Below are 25547 nucleotides of genomic sequence, written 5' to 3' on the forward strand. Positions count from 1 at the left end.
TAACCAGTGTTTTAGAAAGGTTTAGAATAACTTCCTTGCTTTTGTACTATCTGCCTCTATTATTAAAGCCTTTTAATAGCCTTCTCAACTTGTCCTGCTACCTTCAAAGATTTGTGCACATACACCCCCAGGCCTCTCTGTTCCTGCACCCCCTTTAAAATTGTACCATTTTGTTTATATTGCCTCCCCTCATTCTTCCTTCCAAAATGCATCACTTCACATTTCTCTGCATTAAATTTCATCTGCCATATGTCTGCCCATTTCACCAGTCTGTCACTATCCTCCTCACTGCTTACTACATTTCTGAGTTTTGTGTGATCTGCAAATTTTGTGCATAATACAGCATAATGCTTCTGTTCCTCCAAAACATCCTATTTTCTGACCAGCTATGAGCAATTCCAAGGGAGGCATATGAGTATATATAAATTTCAGTAAGAGGACAATGTAACACTACAATTGAAACTGGTAAAATATTATGTACCATTTCAGGAACTCTGCCTCCAAAAGGACATTAGAGTGTAGGAGAGAGTTCAGAGAAGAGCAACAAGGATAATTGTAGGACTCGAGGCTCTAAGTAATGAAGACTCCTGGAACTCTGCTTGTTTTTAATAAGATTATGAACAGACATGATTCACATCTTTAAAATGACAGGCATGGCTAATGCAGATGTAAGCAAGCTATTTAACTTAACTATGTTCATGGGACTGGAGGATACAAGTACAAAATCAGCAAGCTTCATGGGAGGTTGGAAGAATCTCCTATACACACACACACACACACACACACACACGTGATATATCAAATGGACACCCAGCTATAGCAGCTGATGCTTCATTAATTGATCACTTTAAAACTAGGTTGTAAGGATACCCAAAGATAATTCTTCATACAACCTGATGATGCACCGTGATACTTAACTGTGGAGTACAACTCAGTTAGAGTTGAGCAGTGTAAGTTGGGTTACTATTGCAGAGTTTTGCTTGATGGATTTTGGGAGGAAATTTCTTGGAGGTTTTACTTGAGGATAGGCTCTCTTGGGAGACTGTTTAGGGTAAAGTCCATTATTGGACAAATTGTGCACGGTCTATGGATGAAATAGACTGAGTATTATATATTGTTACATACTTGTACTCTTGTGTTTGATGTGCTGCAGAATTTTATGCTGTGATACAACTATTCACTCTGTTTATGTAGAACGGCTTTTTATCAGCACTACCGTATCTCTTCTGTTGGATGGTGATGATCATTGCTGGGTTGATTGCTGATCACCTGATAAAAAAACACAATTTGACTACATCTACTGTTCGTAAAATGTGCACCTTAATAGGTAAGGTGTTCTGCATTTTTATTTTTATTTTTTATGGCTAAAGACAATTCTGAGAAATATATTAATTTTTAAAACCTAATTTAGGAAGTGCTGGCAGTGCAAATGTGTTGGTTCAGAATATAAAAACAGTAATTGTGACTCCAGTAAATCAGAATTGGCAGAGAAGGGACTAAAACTGATAAACCTACAAGGGCATTAAGGAAAAAAATGATTGAAATTAGAGATTTTATTAAGCTGCTGGAGTTTTTTTTAGAAAGACTTTACTGATCTTATGGACAGTGGAACAGTTGATACATGGGTGGGTTTTCAGAAAGTTTCCACATTGACAGTTAATGGCATAAAATGAAGCAAAGGATGGTGTTGGATAGATAATTGACTTAAAACAGGATATCATAAGCAACATTTCCAAATTTGCAGACAATACAAAAATAGGAAACAGTAAATGAAGAACAACGGAACACATTTTGAGGTAATGGGCCGATAGGTAGAGGTGCAGTCCAGAGCGGGACTGTGAAAGATATTATCCTGGAAGTAATGAACCAAAAAAAGGAGAATGTGTGAAATGGAACAGTGGCACAGCATGCTAATCAGGGAAAAGGTCTAGGGGTTATTGAGTAAACCTATGAAACCATTAACCAGTGTTTGGCTGCGTTTTTTCTTTTTTAAAAAAGTAGATAAGTAGTGGGTTGCATTAGCAGAAGAGTACAGTACAAATCAAAAAAAAAGTTGTAATGTTGCTGTACAAGTTACTGGTCAGGTCTCATCTGATATTCAATTCTGCCACAAAATTGATTAGGAATAAGGAGGAGAATCAGGTGAAACTTTTTTTTATACCGGGGTAATAAACCTGTGGAATAAACAGAGAAGGCTATTGAAGCAGACAACATAAATGAGTTTGAGGCCATTAGATGTCTTTTGGGAGAGAGAAGGAATTAAGAGATGTTGAGAGTAGGTGGGAATGATGTACTGAAAATGGATGGTCATTTAGGTCTAATGGCATTTACTGCTTATAACTCTTTTTACTCATATAGAAAATGATTTGTATTATTAATAGCACAGATTTTTGGTTGCAAACAGAAGATGGGTGAGATACCAGAGTTTAAAAGGTTAAATTATGAGGACAATTTGCATAAACTTGGCTTGTATTCACTTCATTTTAGATGGTTGAGGGGTGATCTAATTGAGGTATTTAAAATGATATAAGGATTTGATAGGGTAGATACAGAGAATATGTACCTGAACTCAAGGTGATGCCTTCCAGCAGCTATCATCATCAACTTTACAGTGACGGTCAGCCTTCAGTGTGGTGGAAGAACCAATGCACTTCAGCTTGCACCAGCCACCTTGTTGATCCAGACATCCAAATCCAATCAGGCTTATACATCATTAACAACTTAATCAAGGCCTTCATGCAAGGGGCTTTGGCAAAAAGTCATGCCAACCTCTAAGGTTCTCTGTGAAGGAACAATGTGTATAGAAGCTTTCGCTCCATGCAGCCATTTCTTCCACTTTTGCTAAAAATCCACCTCGCAGCTTGGTCTTGGATCTGCCACAAGGGCTGAAGGAAGCTCTTCTATTGCTTTCCTAAGAGTTCTGAACCACGTAGGACAACTATTTGGACATGTACATTGTATGCCACAAGACAAAGATCAAATGGCTTTGTCATTCTCAGCACAGTCCTAAAGGACTGTGTCCAGGATAAAATTGGAATCAGCTAGGACTGCTAAGTACTGATATTAATCAAAAATTGGATCAAATGAATCAAATCTCGAGCCATAAACCTATACTTAAGGGCACCCACCATCATATCCCACTGGTTAATTCATTATTCAAGAGGAGTAACCTAGAACCCCAGGTGAGTCCGCCAACAACACTATCACGTTACAATTCTTTGTTTTTACAATAATTAAAGTAACAGTCTTTGTTTTGTTTTAGGTATGATCGGACCTGCAATGTTCCTGGTTGCTACTGGATATATTGGCTGTAACTATATAGTGGCTGTTTTATTTTTAACGGTATCTTCTGCGTTAGGAGGCTTCAGCATGTCTGGATTCAATATTAATCATTTGGACATTGCCCCGTCGTAAGTGAACTAGTTGAAACTATTGACCTGTTTTCTTTCTTCTGCTGCTGAAAAGCAAAATTATCTTCCGTAAGTTTTTGTTTAATCTCCCCTTTACTGTGAAGAAATCTGTAGAAAACTCAATTATAAGTTGCTTCCTCTCCTCTTTCTCCTCCACCCCCCAACAGTTTGCCATTTGACATTTGAAGTTGTTTAAGAATGACCTGGGAGACTTCCTCCCTTTTATTTCCTTTTACCTTTGGGCTGTTGGCAGTATCTTCCCTAACCACCTTATCTACCTATTCTGCTATCTTCATGCACTCCAAGGTTCCTCTGTTCCTCTACACCTCTCAGTATCCTCCCATTTATTGTGTATTCCCTTGCCTTGATTGCCCTCCCCAAATGCATTAACTCACTTCATACGAACATACAAATTAAGAGCAGGAGTAGGCCATTCGGCCCCTCGAGGCTGGTCTGTCATTTGATAAGATCATGGCTGATCTGATTGTAACCTCAACCCTACATTCCTGTCTACCTATTATAACCTTTGACTCCCTTGTTAATCAGGAATCTATCTAACTCAGCCTTAAAAATATTCAATGACCCTGCCTCCATCACTCTCTGGGGAAGGGAGTTCCACAGACTCACGACCCTGAGAGAAAAAAATTCTCCTCATCTCCGTCTTAAATGGCAGACCCCTTATTTTTAAACTGTGGCCCCTAGTTCTAGTCTTTGCCCAGCATCTACCCTTTCTAGTCCCCTCAGGATCTTGTCCAGCCTTTCCTCATAAGATAACCCCCTCATCCCAGGAATCAGTCGAGTGAACCTTCTCTGAACCGCCTCCAAAGCAATTATGTCCTTTCTAAAATAAGGAGACCAAAACTGCACACAGTATTCTAGATGTGGCCTCACCAATGCCCTGTACAACTGTAGCAAAACATCTCTACTTTTATATTCCATTCCCCTTGCAATAAATGACAACATTCCATTTGCCTTCCTAATCACTTGCTGTACCTGCATACTAACTTTTTGAGATTCATGGACGAGGCCACCCAGATCCCTCTGTACCTCAGAGTTCTGCAATTTCTCTCTATTTAAATAATATACTGCTTTTCGATTCCTCCTGCCAAAGTGGACAAGTTCACATTTTCCCTTATTATACTCCATCTGCCAAATTTTTGCCCACTCACTTAACCTATCTATAGCCCTTTGCAGACTCCTTGGGCTTCATTTTAGCACCCGCTATCGGGTGCGTTCCTGGCGGGGGGGCTCCGAAAATCGGGGAATCCCGGAGTGGGTCGGGAGCCCGGCTCCAACCCGCCCATTTCCGGGTTTCCCACAGACGCGCCAACGTGCGCGCGCAGCCCCCGCATGTGGGAATCCCGCAGGCAATTAAAGCCAGCGGGATGCCACTTGACAATATTTATCTAGCTATTTCAGGTCATTAACAGACCTGATTAAGGGATTATGTGAGGAGGGGTGGGATTTTACAAACAACTGGGACTGTTTCCCATACTGGGGGAAACACTCCCAGTTGAAATGGACGTGTTGCAGCTGTCAGCCTGTGGCAGCTGCAAAGGACCATTTGACAGGTTGGTGGGGGGTGGGGGCGCGGGGGAGAGACCCTCACTCATTGCAGGAGGCCACTCTGTCACTTGGGACAAAGTTTGGCCTCCACCACCCTCCTCCTGACAAGAAAATTCACCAACTTGCACACTTACCCCGGGGTCCAGAGACATGTATCTACCTTGCGGACCCCCTCAGATGTACATCTTCCGGATGGGGGCCGCCGTAGCTGCAGTCATGACCTCCTCGGAGGGCGAACAGCATCGCCGGCCACGCCGTCCACCTCTGACATGTGGAGCTCCACAATAGAGTGCTGTGACACATCCATCTGCAAAGCAGGAGGGAGGGCAACCGCAGAGAGAGATGCGTCGCAGAGGTTCACTACCCTCGCCACAGGGTCCACAGACCGAGGCTCAGCTTCCTGGACCTCTCTGAGCAGCAGTGCACACGGAGGCTCAGAGTCACTCGACATGTAGTCGTGGACATCTGCAGCCTCCTTCATGCCGAGCTGCTCCCAGTTGGCCCGAGCACCATCTTCTTACCTGTCGCTGAGAAAGTCACCACTGCCCTCAACAACTTCTCCTCCGCATCCTTCCAGGGTGCCACCGGGGACATCGCCGACGTCTCTCAGTTGTCTGCACAAAAGAGCCCTGCAAATACACCTACACCACTCTGCAGTGACACAATGGGTGTCATCAGTTGTGGGTCTTCATTGTGATCCTCAGGATAGGGCATTATTGCATAAACCAGACAAGATTCGCAAAGACGTGGCAGTAGTGGTACCAATATAATATGTAATGTGAGTTGGTCAGAAATTCAATGTAAGTAAAAACCATGACAAACCCTCAAACACCCTTGTGCATCCCCTTCATGCTCACGACACGTTTGCCTTACGCTGCCTACTGCACATATGTGATGCATGCCCTGTGGCTGCAGCACAGGTAGTGGCAGGTTGAGTGAGGCTGACTGTGAAAGAGATGCACGAGAGGGCGAGTATGAGATAGAGCCATGAGATTGTATGAGGATTGGGTTGAATGGTAGTGGCGGGATGAGTACTGGCGAGGTGAGTAAGTGCAGGTAAGATGAGGATGAGCTTTGAGTGGATATGAGAGGTGATGTGACAGAGTAGTGTTGGCAGTGCAGAAGGAGATGTGGGGTGGGGGCGGTGATGTGGCAGATGGAGTGTAGGGGAATGAGTAAGTGTACTCACTTTGGCTGACCTACTCAGGTCATTGGAGCGCCTCCTGCATTGTATGCAGGTGGGCGATATGTTGGTGGTGCAGGTGACCTCCTCTGCCACCTCGAGCCAGGCCTTCCTGGTGGCAGAGGCAGGCCGCTTCCTCCCGCCCGCCGGGGGGAAGATCTCTGTCCTCCCCCTCCTCCTCACCCCATCTAATGATACCTGGAGTGAGGCATCATTAAACTGGGAGCAGCCTTCCCCCTGGGCTGCTCCATGCTGCAATTTTTTCTATTTGTTGCAGCATCTGTCAGTGGAGGACTGCCCCTTTAAATAGAGCTTCTCCAGCTGACAGAGCTTACTGCGCATGCGCAGTCCACCCGACGCGCAGATCAGCAGTGGGGAACCCGGAAGACCAGGTAAGTGGATCCAATTAGGCTGCGATCGCGCGCGGGGCAGACTGATTTCGCCGGGTGCATTACCCACGCGCCCAATCGCCCCCCCCCCCCCCCCCCCCGCGCGAACCCGCAGCCCTGGTAACATCGAGCCCCTTATGTCCTCTTCACAACTAACTTTCCGACCTACCTTTGTGTCATCAGTATATTTAGCAACCATACATTCGGTCCCTTCATCCAAGTCATTGATATAGATTGTAAATAGTTGAGGCCCAAGCACTGATCCCTGTGGCACTCCACTCGTTACATCTTGCCAACCTGAAAATGATCCATTTATGCCTACAATCTGTTTCCTGTCAGCTAACCAATCCTTTATCCATGCTATTATGTTACTCCTTACACCATGAGCTCTTATTTTGTGTCGTAGCCTTTGATGTGGCACTTTGTCAAAAGCCTTCTGGAAATCTAAGTACACCACATCCACAAGATCCCCTTTATCCACGTTGCTTGTTACTTCCTCAAAGAACTCTAATAAATTAGTCAAACACGATTTCCCTTTCACAAAGCCATGTTGACTCTGCCCGATTGCATTGAGATTTTCTAATTGCCCTGCTGTAACCTCCTTAATAACAGATTCTAGCATTTTCCCTATGACGGATGTTAAGCTAACTGACCTGTAGTTTCCTGCTTTCTCTCTCCCTCCTTTCTTGAATAGAGGAGTTACATTCGCTATTTTGCAATCTGATGGGACCCTTCCAGAATCTAGGGAATTTTGGAAAATTAATACCAATGCATCTACTATCTCTGCAGCCACTTCTTTTAAGACCCTAGGATGAAGTTCGTCAGGACCTGGGGACTTGTCAGCTTTTAGTTCTAATATTTTTTTCAGAACCCTTTCCCTGGTGATTGTAAATGTTTTAAGTTCCTCCCTCCCTTTCACTTCTTGATTCACAGTTATTTCTGGCATGTTATCCTCTATAGTGAAGACGGATGCAAAATATCTGTTCAGTTCATCCACCATTCCTTTATTCTCTATTATTAATTCCCCAGACACACTCTCTAGAGGACCAACGCTCACTTTACTTACTCTTTTCCTTTTTAAATACCTATAGAAACTCTTACTATCTGTTTTTATATTTCTAGCTAGCTTTCTCTCATACTCTAATTTCTCCCTCCTTTTAGTCATTCTTTGCTGTTTTTTACATTCTGTCCAAACTTTTGACCTGCCACTAATCTACACGGAATTGTATGCTTTTTCTTTCAATTTGATACTATCTTTAACTTCCTTAGTTAGCCACAGATGGTACGTCATTCCCCTAGAGTCTTTCTTTCTCATTGGAATGTATCTTTGCTGAGTGTTATGAAATATCTCATTAAATGTCTGCCACTGCATCTCTATTGACCTATCCCTTAACCTAATTTCCTAGTTCACTTTAGCCAGCTCTGTCTTCATGCCCTCGTAATTGCCCTTATTTAAGTTTAGACTTACTCTTCTCTCCCTCAAACTGAATGCGAAATTCAGTCATATTGTGATCACTGCTACCCAGAGGCTCCTTTACAATGAGGTCATTAATTAATCCTGTCTCATTAAACATTACCAGATCTAGAATAGCCTGCTTTCTGGCTTGCTCTAGAATGTGCTGCTCTAAGAAACTGTCCTGAAAGCACTCTATGAACTCATCTTCCAGGCTACCTTTGCCAATCAGATTCTTCCAATCTATATTTATAGATTAAAATCACCCATGATTATCGCTGTTTCTTTCTCACAAGACCCCGTTATTTCTTCCTGTATATCCTGTCTTACAGTGTGGTTACTGTTAGGGGGCCTATAAACTACTCCCACAAGTGACTTCTTGCCTTTACTATTTCTCATCTCTACACAAACTGATTCTACATCTTGGTCTTTAGAGTTAAGATCATTTCTCTATTATACTCATCATCCTTAATTAACAGAGCTACCCCTCCACCTTTTCCTAGCTACCTGTCCTTCCGAAATGTCAAGTACCCTTGAATATTCAGGTTCCAGCCTTTGTCATCTTGCAGCCATGTCTCTGTAATGGCTATCAGATCGTACATATTTATTTCTATTTGAGCTGTCAATTCATCCATTTTGTTACGAATGCTACGCGCATTCAGATACAAAGCCTTTAATGCTGTCTTTTTACTATTTTTGCAACCTCTAGCCTTATCTGCTGGCGCACTCTTAAGGTCGCATGCTCTGTCCCTTCCTTCCACTCTCTGATTATCATTTCCCTTATTACTACCTTGCTTTCTTGCCTTGTCCTCTTTCTTTAATTTATCACACCTTCCCTTACTTGATCCCTTGCCCCCACTATTTATTTTAAAGCCCTCTCTACCGCCCTAGCTATACGATTTGCCAGAACACTGGCCCCAGCACGGTTCAGATGATGACCGTCCCAACAGTACAGCTCCCACTTTCCCCAGTGCTGGTGCTGGTGCCCCATGAGTCAAAACCCATTTCTCCCACACCGATCTTTGAGCCATGAATTTAACTCTCTAATCTTATTTACCCCATGGCTCAGGTAATAATCCAGAGATTATTACCTTTGAGGTTCTGCTTTTTAATTTAGCTCCTAGCTGCTCATACTCCCTAAGCAGAACCTCTTCCCTCGTCCTACGTAAGTCAATGGTGCTTACGTGGACCACGACAACTGCACCCTCCCCCTCCCACTACAAGTTCCTCTCCAGCCCAGAGCAGATGTCCCGAACCCTGGCACCGGGCAGGCAACACAGCCTTCTGGACTCTTGTTCTCAGCTGCAGAGAACTGTATCTATCCCCCTGACTATACTGTCCCCTACTACCACTACATTCCTACTAACTCCCCCTGCTTGAATGGCTTCCTGTACCATGGTGCCATGTTCAGTTTGCTCATCCACTTTCGTCCAGATTGAATTCCATTTGTTACATTTCTGCCCGCCTGACCAGTCCATTGATATCTTCCTGCAGTCTACAGCTTTCCTCTTCACTATCAACCACACGGCCAATTTTTGTATCATCTGCAAACTTCTTAATCATGCCCCCCACATTTAGGTCTAGAACATTAACATATACCACAAAAAGCAAGGGACCTAGTACTGAGCCTTGCGGAACCCCACTGGAAACAACCTTCGAGTCACAAAACACCTGTCGACCATTACCCTTTGCTTCCTGCCACTGAACCAATTTTGGATCCAACTTGCCACTTTTCCTTGGATCCCATGGGCTTTTACTTTTCTGACCAGTCTGCCATGTTGGGACCTTGTCAAAAGCCTTGCTAAAATCCATATTATTGCCCAGGAAGGTACATATTTGTACATAAGGATCAGAGAATCTGACAGGCAATTCTACCACTATAGAAGATACCCTACCAGTACAAAATACTCTAGGCTCCTGTTACTGTCCTTGGTATTCACAAAGTGTGTCTCAAAGGTGGCAGTATTTCTTCAATACAGCAGCTGTACATCCACCACCTATTTCTAGCCTCACAGCTTCTGGAACTTGTAGGGTGATTAGGCTTCGTGAAAATCTGAGACAAAATCCAGCTGTAACTGGTATCTGCCCTACCTTCAATGTGGCACTGTTACGAGTGGTTCACAGGTATTTAGATGGATGCTGTCCACTTCAGGTAGATGCAGGGGCCAATCCAGTCTCAGGTTCACAGCTAATGCAGAGATAATTTGTGAATCTCTTAAAATGAGGCTGCCCAAAAATAGATCACATGGTGACATTCCAAAACAATTGTCTAAAATTCAGTATAAGGAGCCAGCATAGTATTAGCACTTCAGAACCTTTCTATCCTCAGAGAAGTTTCTGTATGAATTCTCCGTTTCTTATTAAAACACAGATTCTTTTTTCACTGTAAAACTCTGTTTTTATAACAATTTTATTATATAATGTTTTATTGATCAGAGGTGGAGGAAAGTACAAATCCAGTTGGATACAGTAAAGCTTATTGCTTTGTAAATCTATTCACAAGATCACGGATAATTACAGATGAGGAAGGCTATTTGGCCCATCTTAGTTCAGCCATCCAGAAGACCCTCCAGTCCACTCAATGAAGCTGTTTTTTTAAATGATTCCAGAGTTTTTACTTCCACTACCCTACCTGAAAGTCCATTCCATGTATTTATCACTTTGTGTGTGAAAAAGAACTCCCTGGTATCAGTCCTAAATTTGACTTTTACTAGTTTGAACCTGTGTCCCCTTGTCTCCTTATCACAATTTAAAATAATTTTCTAGATTTATCTTTTCCTTACTGTTTACTTCATTATGTACCTCCATAAGGGTAGTCAAAGGAAGTGTGTGGCCGATTAGGGACCAGAAAGGAGATCATCTTGTGGAGGCAGAGGGAATGGCTGAGGTACTAAATGAGTACTTTGCATCTGTCTTCACTAAAGAAGAGGATGCTACCAATGTCATAGTAATGGAGGCGTTAGTAGAGAAATTGGATAGGATAAAAATAGATGAAGAGGAGGTACTTAAGTTGGCAGCGTTCAAAGTAGAAAAATCACCCGGTCCAGGTGGGATGTGTCCTGGTTTGCTGAGGGAATTAAGGGTGGAAATTGCAGAGGTGCTGACCACAATCTTCCAATCCTCCTTAGATATGCGAGTAGTATCAGAGTACTGGAGGATTGCAAATGTTACACCCCTGTTCAAAAAAGGGGAGAGGGATAAACCCGGCAACTACAGGCCAGTCAGCCAAATGTCGGTGCTGGAGAAACTTTTAGAGATATTAATCCGGGACAAAATTAATTGGCACTTGGAAAAATATGGGTTAATAAATGAAAGCCAGCACAGATTTGTTAAGGACAAATCATGTTTGTCTAACATAATTCAGTTCTTTGATGAAGTAACGGAGAGGGTTGATGAGGGTAGTACGATTGTTGTGTATATGGACTTTCAAAATTCATTTGATAAAGTACCACATAATAGACTTGTTAACAAAATTGAAACCAGTGGGATTAAAGGGGCAGTGACAGTGTGGATATGTAATTGGCTAAGGGACGGAAAGCAGAGAGTAGTGGTGAACAGTTGTTTTTCAGACTGGAGGGAAGTATACAGTGGTGTCCCCCAGGGGTCAGTGTTGGGCCCCCTGCTCTTTTTGATATAAATGATTTGGACTTGGGTATCGAGGTATAATTTTAAAGTTTGCAGATGACACGAAACTTGGAAATGTAGTAAAAAGTGAGGAGGATAATAACAGACTCCAGGAGGACATTGACAGACTGGTGAAATGGGCAGACACATGACAGATGAAATTTAATGCAGAGAAGTGTGAAGTGATTCATTTTGGTATAAAGAATGAGGAGAGGTAGTATAAACTAAAGGGTACAATTTTAAAGGGGTGCAGGAACAGAGACACCTGGGGATGTATGTACACAAGTCTTTGAAGGTGCCAGGACAAGTTGAGAAGACTCTTAAAACAGCATATGGGATCCTTGGTTTTATAAATAGAGGCATAGAGTACAAAAGCAAGGAAGTTATGCTAAAGCTTTCTAAAACTCTGGCTAGGCCCCAGTATTCAATTCTGGGCATCACACTTTAGGAAGGATGTCAAGGCCTTAGAGAGGGTGCAGAAGAGATTTACTAGAATGGTACCAGGGATGAGGGACTTCAGTTACATGGAGAAACTAGAGAAACTGGGGTTATTCTCCTTAGAGCAGAGAAGGTTAAGGGGAGATTTAATAGAGGTGTTCAAAATCATGACTGGTTTTGATAGAATAAATAAGGAGAAAGTGTTTCCACTGGAAGAAGGATGGGTAACCAGAGGACACAGATTTAAGGTAATTAGCAAAAGAATCAGTGGCAATAGGAGGGAAAAAACATTTACGCAGCGAGTTGTTATGATCTGGAATGCACTGACTGGAAAGTTATTATTGAATCTGCTTCCACGACCCTTTCAAAGGGAATTAGATAAATACTTGAAAAGGAAAAATTTACAGGATTTATGGGGAAACAGCAGGGGAGTGGGACTAATTGAATAGCTTTTCAAAGAGCTGGTACAAGCATGATAGGCCGAATGGCTTCCTCCTGTGCTTCTATGATGAGAGCACCCCTCATACCTCTTCAGGGCTGAAAAGCCTGAATTTCTTCAACCTTTCCTCATAACTCTGGGGATTAACTATTGCTTCCAATGCCTGAATGTACCCCTCAAGGCTCAGTGACCAAAAATGGACACAGTACTCGAGGTGTGGTCTGATCAGAGCACTGTAAAGTTTCAACCTGACATCCTCTGACTTGTATTCATAGAATCATAGAAATTTACGGCACAGAAGGAGGCCATTCGGCCCATCGTGTCTGTGCCGGCCAATAAAGAGCTATCCAGCCTAATCCCACTTTCCAGCTCTTGGTCCGTAGCCTTGTAGGTTATGGCACTTAAAGTACTTGGATATGCACTTGAAGTGCGATGAGGGTTTCTGCCTCTACTACCTTTATAGGCAGAGTTCCAGACCCCCACCACCCTCTGGGTGAAAACATTTCTCCTCAACTCCCCTACAATCCTTGTACTAATTACTTTAAATCTATGCCTCCTGGTTATTGACTTCTCTGCTAAGGGAAATAGGTCCTTCCTATCCACTCTATCCAAGCCCCTCATAATTTTGTACACCTCAATTAAATCTCCCCTCAGCCTCCTTTGTTCCGAAGGAAACAACTCCACCTCCAGCCTATCCAATCTTTCCTCATAGCTAAGATTCTCCAGCCCTGACAACATCCTCGTAAATCTCCTCTGTACCCTCTCCAGCACAATCACATCTTTCCTGTAATGTGGAGACCAGAACTGTACGTAGTGCTCTAGCTGTGGCCCATCTAGTGTTTTATACAGTTCTAGCATAACCTCCCTGCTCTTATATTCTGTGCCTCGGCTAATAAAGGAAAGTATCCCGTATGCCTTTTTAACCACCTTATCCCGCTACCTTCAGGGATCTGTGGACATGCACGCCAAGATCCATTTGTTCCTCTACACCTCTCAGTATCCTCCCATTTATTGTGTACTCCCTTGCCTTGTTTGCCCTCCCCAAATGCATTACCTCATACTTCTCTGGATTGAATGCCATTTGCCACTTTTCTGCCCACCTGACCAGTCCATTGATATCTTCCTGCTGTCTACAGCTTTCTTCCTCACTATCAATCACGTGACCAATTTTTGTATCTTCTGCAAACTTCTTAAATGTAGGGGGCATGATTAAGTCTAAATCATTGATATATACCACTAAAAGCAAGGGACCTAGTACTGAGCCTTGCGGAACCCCATTGGAAACAGCCTTCCAGTCACATAAATACCCATCAACCAGTACCCATTGCTTCCTGCCACTGAGCCAATTTTGGATCCAACTTGCCACTTTCCCTTGGATCCCATGGGATTTTACTTTTCTGACCAGTCTGCCATGTGGGATGTTGTCAAAAGCCTTGCTAAAATCTATGTAGACTACATCAAATGCACTACCCTCATCGACCCTCCTTGTTACCTCCTCAAAAAATTCATTCAAGTTAGTCGGACACGACCTTCCCTTAACATATCCCTGCTGACTGTCCTTGATTAATCCGTGCCTTTCTAAATGATGATTAATACTGTCCCTCAGATTTTTTTCCAATAATTTGTCCACCACTGAAGTTAGGCTGTCTGGCCTCTAATTACTCGGTCTATCCTTCTCTCCCTTTTTAAACAACAGTGCATTAGCAGTCCTCCAATCCTCTGGCACCTCACCTGTAGCCAGAGAAGATTGGAAAATGATGGTCAGAGCCTCCATTTCTACATATTGTACTGTTTTGGCTACACAGTTCAACATTCTTTTAGCTTTGTTGATTGCTGCTCTGTATTGGTTGGATATGTTGAGCGTCAAGTTAACTAAGACTCCTAGGTGTTCTTCAACTTCATCCTTAGATTTTTCACAGTGAAACCTGTAAATTAGGGACACCTAAGGAATTTGCATCAGGTGTCCTTTATTTTCAAAATGGTCATTGTATGTACAGTAAAACTAGGGAACAGGCTATTTTAGATCTAGTATTGTGCAATGAGAAAGGGTTAATTAATAATCTTGTTGTAAAGGAGCCCTTAGGGAAGAGTGACCATAATATGACAGAATTGTTCATTAAGTTTGAAAGTGATGTAGTTGAATCTGAAATTAGGGTCTTAAATCTAAACTAAGGAAATTACGAAGGTATGAGGCGCAAGTTGGCTGTGGTTGATTAGGGAACTACATTAAAAAGTATGATGGTGGATAGGCAATGGTGAGCATTTAAAGAATTAATACATAATTTGCAACGAATATATATATTCCTTAATGGCACAAAAACGCGACAAAAAAAGTGGTCCAACCATGGCTAACGAGAAAATAAAGATAGTATTAAATCAAAGGAAGAGGCATATAAAGTTGCTAGAAAAAGCAGTAAGCCTGAGGATTGGGAGCATTTTAGAATTCAGCAAAGGAGGACCAAGAAATTGATAGAGAAAGGGAAAATAGAATATGAGAGTAAACTAGCAAGAAGCATAAAAACGGACTGTAAAGCTTCTATAGGTACGTAAAAAAAGAAAAGACTGGCGAAAGCAAATGTGGACAGAGACGGGAGAATTTATAATGGGGATTAAGGAAATGGCAGAGAAATTAAACAAATACTTTGTGTCTGTCTTCACTGAAGAAGACACAAAAAACCTCCCAGAAATACTAGAGAACCAAGGGTCTGGCAAGAATGAGGAACTGAAAGAAATTAGTATTAGAGAAATTCATGGGACTGAAAGTCGATAAATCCCAAGGAACTGATGATCTACATCCCAGGGATTTGAAAGAGGTGGCTATAGAGAGGATGCATTGGTTGTCATCTTACAAAATTCTGTAGATTCTGGAACAGTTCCTGCAGATTGGAGGTTAGCAAATGTAACCCCACTATTTAAGAAAGGAGGGGAGAGAGAAAACAAGGAATTACAGACCTGTTAGCCTGACATCAGTAGTAGGGAAAATGCTAGAATCTATTATAAAGGATGTGATAACAGGACACTTTGCCAAATCATATTATTATTTTCTGAGTCAACATGGATTTATGAAAGGGAAATCATGTTTGACAAACCTATTGGAATTCTTTGAGGATGTAACTAGTAGAATCTCCTGGGATGGCAGGATTGTCGTATGAGGAGAGATTGAGTAGACTAGGCTTGTATTCTCTAGAGTTTAGAAGAATGAGAGGTGATCTCATTGAAACATATAAAATTCTTATAAGGCTTGACAGGGTAGATGCAGGGAGGATGTTTCCCCTGGCTGGGGAGTCTAGAAGCAGGAGTCACAGTCTCAGAATAAGGGGTAGGCCATTTAGGACTGAGATAAGGAGAAATTTCTTCACTCAGAGGGTGGTGAATCTTTGGAATTCTCTACCCCAGAGGGCTGAGGAGGCTCAGTCATTGAGTACATGCAAAACAGAGATCGATAGATTTCTAGATATTAAAGGCATCAAAAGATATGGGGATGGTGTAGGAAAATGGCGTTGAGGTAGAAGATCAGCCATAATCTTGTTGAATGGCAGAGCAGGCTCAAGGGGCCAGACGGGGCCTACTCCTGCTCCTATTTCTTTTGTTCTTATATCCAGTACCAAGACCAGTCTACCCTTGAAGACTTCCCCTGGCTCCCGGTTCTCCAACGCATTGATTTGAAAATCCATGTCCTCATCTACAAATTTCTCCATGCCACACCCTACCTCTGCAACGTCCTCCAGCGCTAATTAGTTCAGCCTCCATTCTTCTGCATTATGGACAGTTGTATATTTCCCCTTCATTTCACCATAACTGGCAAGGCCTCCAGCCATCACGGACCTACTCTCTGAAATTCTCTCCCAAAACTCCTCTACCTTGCTTCATCTCTTCCCCATCATCAAGATCCTTCTCAACTTCTCTTCAACCTCACCATCAGTTACCTTCCCTAACTCTTCTTGCAATCCCTGTCTGAAGATTTCCTTCTGAGCTACCTTAGAATGTTTTGCTGCGTTAAATATATTAAGTATGTAAGTTGGTTAATCGTTTTTTTTATTCATTCATGGGATGTGGGCATCGCTGGCAAGGCCAGCATTTATTGCCCTCGAGAAGGTGGTGGTGAGCCGCCTTCTTGAACCGCTGCAGTCCGTGTGGTGAAGGTTCTCCAACAGTGCTGTTAGGAAGGGAGTTCCAGGATTTTGACCCAGCGATGATGAAGGAACGGCGATATATTTCCAAGTCAGGATGGTGTATGACTTGGAGGAGAACGTGCAGGTGGTGTTGTTCCCATGTACCTGCTACCCTTGTCCTTCTGGGTGGTAGAGGTCGCGGGTTTTAGAGGTCGCGGGTTTGGGAGGTGCTGTCGAAGAAGCCTTGGCGAGTTGCTGCAGTGCATCCTGTGGATGGTGCACACTGCAGCCCCGGTGCGTCGGTGGTGAAGGGAGTGAATGTTTAAGGTGGTGGATGGGGTGCCAATGAAGCGGGCTGCTTTATCTTGGATGGTATCGAGCTTCTTGAGTGTTGTTGGAGCTGCACTCATCCAGGCAAGTGGAGAGTATTCCATCACACTCCTGACTTGTGCCTTGTAGATGGTGGAAAGGCTTTGGGGAGTCAGGAGGTGAGTCACTCACCGCAGAATACCCAGCCTCTGACCTGCTCTTGTAGCCACAGTATTTATATGGCTGGTCCAGTTAAGTTTCTGGTCAATGGTGACTCCCAGGATGTAGTTGGTGGGGGATTCGGCGATGGTAATGCCGTTGAATGTCAAGGGGAGGTGGTCATTGCCTGGCACTTGTCTGGCGTGAATGTTACTTGCCACTTATGAGCCCAAGCCTGGATGTTGTCCAGGTCTTGCTGCATGCGGGCACAGACTGCTTCATTATCTGAGGGGTTTTGAATGGAACTGAACACTGTGCAATCATCAGCGAACATCCCCATTTCTGACCTTATAATAGAGGGAAGGTCATTGATGAAGCAGCTGAAGATGGTTGGGCCTAGGACACTGCCCTGAGGGACTCCTGCAGCAATGACCTGGTGCTGAGATGATTGGCCTCCAACAACCACTACCATCTTCCTTTGTGCTAGGTATGACTCAAGCCACTGGAGAGTTTTCTCCCTGATTCCCATTGACTTCAATTTTACTAGGGCTCCTTGGTGCCACACTCGGTCAAATGCTGCCTTGATGTCAAGGGCAGACACTCTTACCTCACCTCTGGAATTCAGATCTTTTGTCCATGAGGTCTGGCTGTAATGAGGTCTAGAGCCGAGTGGTCTTGGCGGAACCTAAACTGAGCATTGATGAGCAGGTTATTGGTGAGTCAGTGCTGCTTGATAGCACTGTCGACGACACCTTCCATCACTTTGCTGATGATTGAGAGTAGACTGATAGGGCAGTAATTGGCAGGATTGGATTTGTCCTGCTTTTTGTGGACAGGACATACCGGGGCAATTTTCCACATTGTCGGGTAGATGCCAGTGTTGTGGCTGTACTGGAACAGTTTGGCTAGAGGCCTGGCTAGTTCTGGAGCACAAGTCTTCAGCACTACAGCTGGGATGTTGTCGGAGCCCATAGCCTTTGCTGTATCCAGTGCACTCAGCCATTTCTTGATATCACGTGGAGTGAATCGAATTGGCTGAAGACTGGCTTCTGTGATGGTGGGATATCGGGAGGAGGCCGAGATGGATCATCCACTCGGCACTTCTGGCTGAAGATGGTTGCAAACACTTCAGCCTTGTCTTTTGCACTCACGTGCTGGACTCCGCCATCATTGAGGATGGGGATGTTTGCAGAGCCTCCTCCTCCCGTTAGTTGTTTAATTGTCCACCACCATTCACGACTGGATGTGGCAGGACTGCAGAGCTTTGATCTGATCCATTGGTTGTGGAATTGCTTAGCTCTGTCTATAGCATGTTGCTTCTGCTGTTTAGCATGCATGTAGTCCTGAGTTGTAGCTTCACCAGGTTGGCACCTCATTTTTATGATGCTTCTCATTTGAACTCAATTGAAAATTGGTCTTGACAATTTTGTTTTACTATTATTTGATCAGTTAACCTCCGTTATTGTATGCACATTGAAAGGATTGACCTTGGCAGATTTGACTTAGCACTGATATTTCCACCATTTAAGATCCTGTTTTGAGAAAGATAACACTAAACCAAATAAATTTGTCAGATTTAACCCTCAAGTGTGTGGGCAAAACTCCAGGGCTGTGCTTAACAAAAAAAAAATAATTTTCTGCTTCACTTGTAGTATTTATAAATGATAGAATTCTTGTACTGTTTAAAATATAATTTTCTTTTGTCTGCTAAATGTACTGCTCCCATAGCGAAACACAGAAGCCTCCATTTTGTGTTCTCTGTCTCTGTACACATCTGCAGTAATTTGAGCTCCAGAAAGTTCAGTGTTGGTGATTGGGTTCAGCCACAGATAGTGGTTTGACTGAGAATGCAGCTTTTTGTTCTTTATTGTGATACCAGTGTATACAATCTGTATTCAGACCTTCCATAGCAATAAAACATCTGCCTTTTTTTTCTATTTTACTGCTGAAAAATCTTTTTGCCTTTTAAGAGCTGCCCTGTATAAACCAGGTAATTTGCTTTCTTGTCATTCACTCTAGTGCCTTAATTGAGGCTAAATGAAAATACATTGCAGTTCACTGGTGAATCAAAGAGTCAATCTAACTGTGTCATAAAGTTGATGGTATTTGATTATTCAAGCAGTTGACATCTTGTTTACTGTGTGGCACCCGTTCATGGATTTCAGTAGGACTTGTAATACTGTGACTATTTCCACTAGTGCAGCGAAAGCAGAGATTTAATAGAGTTTGTTTTTTAAACTATGAAGAATTTTAAGAGTGACTAGAGGAAGACTTTCCTCTGGTTAAGGAGAAACTAGGAACAAGTTCAGTTCTTCCTACTCTGAGGCACAATGCATTAGTGCTCCAATGTTCATTACCACTGTACCATCCAGTCCAGAGTCTTCCTGTGTGACTGCTCTTGGTTGAGCTGAAGAACCAAACTGGTGACGGAGTCTGCGTCTCCCATTCACCAATTCCATCATGGGAGGAGGTGGCGGGAATTTTTAACTTTTTTTGTAGTTTTTGTATAAAGCTTTATTATAGAAGTTAAACCAGGTGCTTAATGATTAATAGGTATGCAGGAATTTTACTTGGAATCACAAACACATTTGCCACAATCCCAGGAATGGTAGGACCAGTTATTGCCAAAGCCTTGACATACGATGTAAGTATAAGTTTCTATATACTCTTACCAAGTGAGAAACACTGCATGATCATTTTCTCAGCAAGCAAAATGTTTAGGCCTAAATCTACTTATTTGAAAGCAATAAAATGCACAGGTGTTAAAGTGGTAATGTTTAGAAGGGACACCTGGGCAATTAAAATAGTGTCCCCTAATCTGTATGTTACAGAAATGGACAAAAGTGCATATTACTTCAGAAAGCAGATTGAGGGTAGCTTTAGCATTTTGGTGCCAGTTCCTTCAGTTATTAAAATGTTCTTGAAAATGTCCTCTGAATAACTTCTTAACCAGTTTGAAATGTCAACTATGACCTAGGAAACCACACCTGTGAAGTAGAGCTGTGACCTGAATAAAACTTCATGGTTTATCATGAAAGAAATATGTCTCTAATTTGACAATATGCAAGACTGACCATTGAAAGATTTCCTCTGTGCATTATTTAGAAACTAAATCATAAACACATTTACAAACAATGAATTTAATATATTTAGCGCACACAGGAAGGCTTGCTGTCTTTAATACTAGCACCACTTAATGACAAGCAGAATTGCCTGTACTGTCTGGTTGTATTTTTCGTAAGTCAGAATTTAATATTCATTGTTATTTTTCCCTTTTATTCCACAGCATACAATTGCAGAATGGCGTGCTGTATTCTACATTGCTGCTGCTATTGATGTGTTTGGTGCTCTGTTTTTCACCATTTTTGGGAAAGGTGTGGTCCAATCCTGGGCAATCAATCACTGAACATTTCTCCTGTGACCTTTTGTACTTTTTACCTTGATCATGTGACCTGAAAGTGCCTCCATTGTTAAAATAGCTTGTGACCTGGACTCATTGTCTTTCACACTGCTGAGCTTTCCTTTTATTACTGCCAGCAATAGTTACCACATAATCTAATTGTGTCTTCTTATCCTGCTTAATCCGCGGATTCTGTGACTATTCAAAAAGAAAAGGGACAAAGCATTTTCAGCTCATGATTTTTTTGTTGTAAAAAAATTTAAATGCTGAAACTGAGTAGCATCCACAATTTCCAAACTGTCTGAAAATTAGTTTCTAAAAGGAATTAAAGAGACTATTAGTGGTAAGTCATTTATTTAGTTGTCATTATTATACCAGTTTTTATTTTTGGTGTAGAATTATGAGATATCAAAGTTTCCCTTTACATATAATGGTGACTAGATCTGGTCCTCTTAATTAAATTACTGATCAGGTGGGTTTCCTGGTAATGAGATTCATAGTGAATAAACAATGCCTTTAGTCTACAGAGTATTGATTAAAATTTCTTAATCTAAGACGAGCATCATGAATCCCACAAATGTATACAACTATAAGTGCAGTCTAATATAATATGTATGTATAAATAATGGGTCCAGCAGTACTCTGCCATGCTGGATACTGACCATTAAACCGAGGTAAGAGACAGTTTCAAGCTAAAAGAAAAGGCTTATACAAATGCAATGAAAAGCAGAAATCCAGCAGACTGGGAGATCTATAAAAAGCAACAATGGGATACACAGAATAAAAAGAGGTGCAAAAAGGAAGTATGAAAGAAAACTTGCAAGGGATATCAAAGCTAACAGAAAAGGTTTTTATAAATATATTGAGTGTGTGTAGTAAAGGGGAATGTGGGCCCATTAAAGACAGAAACAGGTGATACTATAATGGATAATATGGAAATGGCAGACTTGTTAAATGAATATGCTGTATGTATTTTCACAGAGGAAGAGGACAAAATATCAGCTGTAGAAGGGAACTTTAAAATTAATTAATGGGAGGAACTTATTGGATTTAATATAAGTTTTTTAAAAATGGTATTGGAGAAAATAATGGGACGTAAGATAGACATCTTCAGGTCCTGATGGTTTCCACCCCAGGATATTAAAAGAAACGTGGGGAAATTGCAGACGCATTAGTCATAATTTTCCACAGTTCTCCAGATTGTGCCTTTTGGATTGGAAAATTGCAAATGTCACTTCATTATTTAAGACGGGGGGGAGGGAGAAACCAGGAAACTACAGATATATCACTTTAATGCCAGTTGATGGGAACTTACTGGAATCTATCATCAGGGACAGAGTGACTGAGCATTTGAACAGTATGAGCTGATCAAAGAGAGCGTGGATTTATGAAGGGCAGGTCAAGTCTGACTAATAGAGTTGAATATTTTGAGGAGGTCACTCACATGTTGAATAGGGGAATGTCTATGGACGTTGTCTATATGGACTTCCAGAAGGCATTTGATAAGGTTCCGCACAAGAGATTTTTAACAAAAATAAAAACACACAGAATTGAGGGTAATCTTGTGACATGGGTTGGTAATTGGTTGGGAGGTAGAAGACAGAGAGTAGGGATAAAGGGTTTGTTCTCTAATTGGCAGGATGTGACAAGTGGTGTTCCCCAGGGATCTACACTGGGACCTCAGCTTTTCACCATGTATATCAACGACTTGGAAGAAGGAATAGTGAGTTGTATATCCAGATTTGCGGATGACACTAAGTTAGGAGGCAAAGTAAGTTGTATAGATGGAGCAGGAAGTTACATGGGGACATAGACAGATTAAGTGAGTGGGCAAAACAGTGGCAGTTGGGGTTCAGTGTGAGGTCATCCACTTTGGAACCAAGGACCACAAATCAGAATATTTTGTTAATGGCAAGAGACTAGGAAGTGTGGAGGAGCAAAAGGATTTGGGTGTACAGGTACGCAAATTGCTAAGAGCTTAGTGCACATGTACAAAAAGTAATCATCATAAATGCTAATGGAATGTTGGCCTTTATCTGAAAGGGGCTGGAATACAAAGGGGAAGGAAGTTATGCTACACTCATACAGAGCCTTGGCCAGATCCCTTTTAACATAGAAACATAGACATAGAAACATAGAAGTTTACAACATGGAAACAGGCCCTTCGGCCCAACATGTCCATGTCGCCCAGTTTATAACACTAAGCTAGTCCCAGTTGCCTGCACTTGGCCCATATCCCTCTATACCCATCTTACCCATGGAACTGTCCAAATGCTTTTTAAAAGACAAAATTGCACCCGCCTCTACTACTGCCTCTGGCAGCTCGTTCCAGACACTCACCACCCTTTGAGTGAAAAAATTGCCCCTCTGGACCCTTTTGTATCTCTCCCCTCTCACCTTAAATCTATGTCCCCTCGTTATAGACTCCCCTACCTTTGGGAAAAGATTTTGACGATCTACCTTATCTATGCCCCTCATTATTTTATAGACTTCTATAAGATCACCCCTAAACCTCCTACTCTCCAGGGAAAAAAGTCCCAGTCTATCTAACCTCTCCCTATTAGTCAAACCATCAAGTCCCGGTAGCATCCTAGTAAATCTTTTCTGCACTCGTTCTAGTTTAATAATATCCTTTCTATAATAGGGTGACCAGAACTGTACACAGTATTCCAAGTGTGGCCTTGCTAATGTCTTGTACAACTTGAACAAGACATCCCAACTCCTGTATTCAATGTTCTGACCAATGAAACCAAGCATGCCGAATGCTTTCTTCACCACCCTATCCACCTGTGACTCCACTTTCAAGCAGCTATGAACCTGTACTCCTAGATCTCTTTGTTCTATAACTCTCCCCAACGCCCTACCATTAACGGAGTAGGTCCTGGCCCGATTCGATCTACCAAAATGCATCACCTCACATTTATCCAAATTAAACTCCATCTGCCATTCATCGGCCCACTGGCCCAATTTATCAAGGTCCCGTTGCAATCCTAGATAACCTTCTTCACTGTCCACAATGCCACCAATCTTGGTGTCATCTGCAAACTTACTAAACATGCCTCCTAAATTCTCATCCAAATCATTAATATAAATAACAAATAACAGCGGACCCAGCACCAATCCCTGAGGCACACCGCTGGACACAGGCCTCCAGTTTGAAAAACAACCCTCTACAACCACCCTCTGTCTTCTGTCATCAAGCCAATTTTGTATCCAATTGGCTACCTCACCTTGGATCCCATGAGATTTAACCTTATGTAACAACCTACCATGCGGTACCTTGTCAAAGGCTTTGCTGAAGTCCATGTAGACCACGTCTACTGCACAGCCCTCATCTATCTTCTTGGTTACCCCTTCAAAAAACTCAATCAAATTCGTGAGACATGATTTTCCTCTCACAAAACCATGCTGACTGTTCCTAATCAGTCCCTGCCTCTCCAAATGCCTGTAGATCCTGTCTCTCAGAATACCCTCTAACAACTTACCCACGACAGATGTCAGGCTCACCGGTCTGTAGTTCCCAGGCTTTTCCCTGCCGCCCTTCTTAAACAGAGGCACAACATTTGCTACCCTCCAATCTTCAGGCACCTCACCTGTAGCTGTCGATGATTCAAATATCTCTGCAAGGGGACCCGCAATTTCCTCCCTAACCTCCCATAACGTCCTGGGATACATTTCATCAGGTCCCGGAGATTTATCTACCTTGATGCGCATTAAGACTTCCAGCACCTCCCTCTCTGTAATATGTACACTCCTGAAGACATCACTATTTATTTCCCCAAGTTCCCTAACATCCATGCCTTTCTCAACCGTAAATACCGATGTGAAATATTCATTCAGGATCTCACCTATCTCTTGTGGTTCCGCACATAGATGACCTTGTTGATCCTTAAGAGGCCCTACTCTCTCCCTAGTTACTCTTTTGCCCTTTATGTATTTGTAGAAGCTCTTTGGCAGATAAGGCAAAGGAGAATCCAAAGCAATCTCATGTCCCCTTTTTGCCCTCCTGATTTCTCTCTTAACTCTACTCCGGCAATCTCTATACTCTTCAAGGGATCCACTTGATCCCAGCTGCCTATGCATGTCATATGACTCCTTCTTCTTTTTGACTAGGGCCTCAATCTCCCGAGTCATCCAAGGTTCCCTACTTCTACCAGCCTTGCCCTTCACTTTATAAGGAATGTGCTTACCCTGAACCCTGGTTAACACACTTTTGAAAGCCTCCCACTTACCAGACGTCCCTTTGCCTGCCAACAGACTCTCCCAATCAACTTCTGAAAGTTCCTGTCTAATACCATCAAAATTGGCCGTTCCCCAATTTAGAATTTTAACTTTTGGGCCAGACCTATCATTCTCCATAGCTATCTTAAAACTAATGGAATTATGATCACTGGTCCCAAAGTGATCCCTCACTAACACTTCTGTCACCTGCCCTTCCTTATTTCCCAAGAGGAGGTCAAGTTTTGCCCCCTCTCTAGTCGGGCCATCCACATACTGAATGTATTCAGGAGGAATTTCTCACTCAACAAATTTCTCTCCATCCAAGCCCCTAATGCTATGGCTGTCCCAGTCAATGTTGGGAAAGTTAAAGTCCCCTACTATTACCACCCTATTTTTCTTGCAGCTGTCTGTAATCTCCTTACATATTTGCTCCTCAATTTCCCGTTGACTATTTGGGGGTCTGTAGTACAATCCTATCAAAGTGATCTCTCCCTTCTTATTTTTCAGTTCTACCCATACAGACTCAGTGGGCGAACCCTCGGATATATCCCCTTTCACTACTGCCGTGATGTTCTCCCTAATCAAGAACGCAACTCCCCCTCCTCTCTTACCTCCTACTCTATCTTTCCTATAGCACCTGTTCCCTGGAACATTGAGCTGCCAGTCCTGCCCCTCCCTTAGCCATGTTTCAGTAATAGCTATAACATCCCAGTCCCATGTACCCATCCATGCCCTGAGTTCATCTGCCTTGCCCATCAAACTTCTTGCATTGAAATAAATGCAGTTCCCACTGTCTTCCTGCATCGGTTCCCATCCCCCTGCCACATTAGTTTAAACCCTCCCC

The 25547-nt window shown here is 42.6% G+C and overlaps 1 protein-coding gene across 3 annotated transcripts in view; it reads left to right on the forward strand.

The window, feature by feature from the left end:
- slc17a5 (solute carrier family 17 member 5) overlaps positions 1-20829 on the forward strand; it is a 70207-nt gene extending 49378 nt beyond the window's left edge. For 2 of the 3 annotated variants that reach the window (XM_067984162.1, XM_067984163.1), the window contains 4 exons: positions 1195-1327; positions 3263-3410; positions 19636-19726; positions 20369-20829. In XM_067984162.1, coding sequence (XP_067840263.1) covers positions 1195-1327; positions 3263-3410; positions 19636-19726; positions 20369-20488 — 492 coding nt within the window. In that variant the 3' untranslated portion in view covers positions 20489-20829. Of the gene's footprint in view, positions 1-1194; positions 1328-3262; positions 3480-19635; positions 19727-20368 lie in introns of those variants that run through there. The other variant, XR_010962876.1, reaches the window with a different exon arrangement.
- Positions 20830-25547: the final 4718 nt, after the last annotated feature.

This window comes from Heptranchias perlo, chromosome 5 (genome assembly GCF_035084215.1).
Source record: "Heptranchias perlo isolate sHepPer1 chromosome 5, sHepPer1.hap1, whole genome shotgun sequence".
Taxonomy (NCBI): Eukaryota; Metazoa; Chordata; class Chondrichthyes; order Hexanchiformes; family Hexanchidae; genus Heptranchias; species Heptranchias perlo.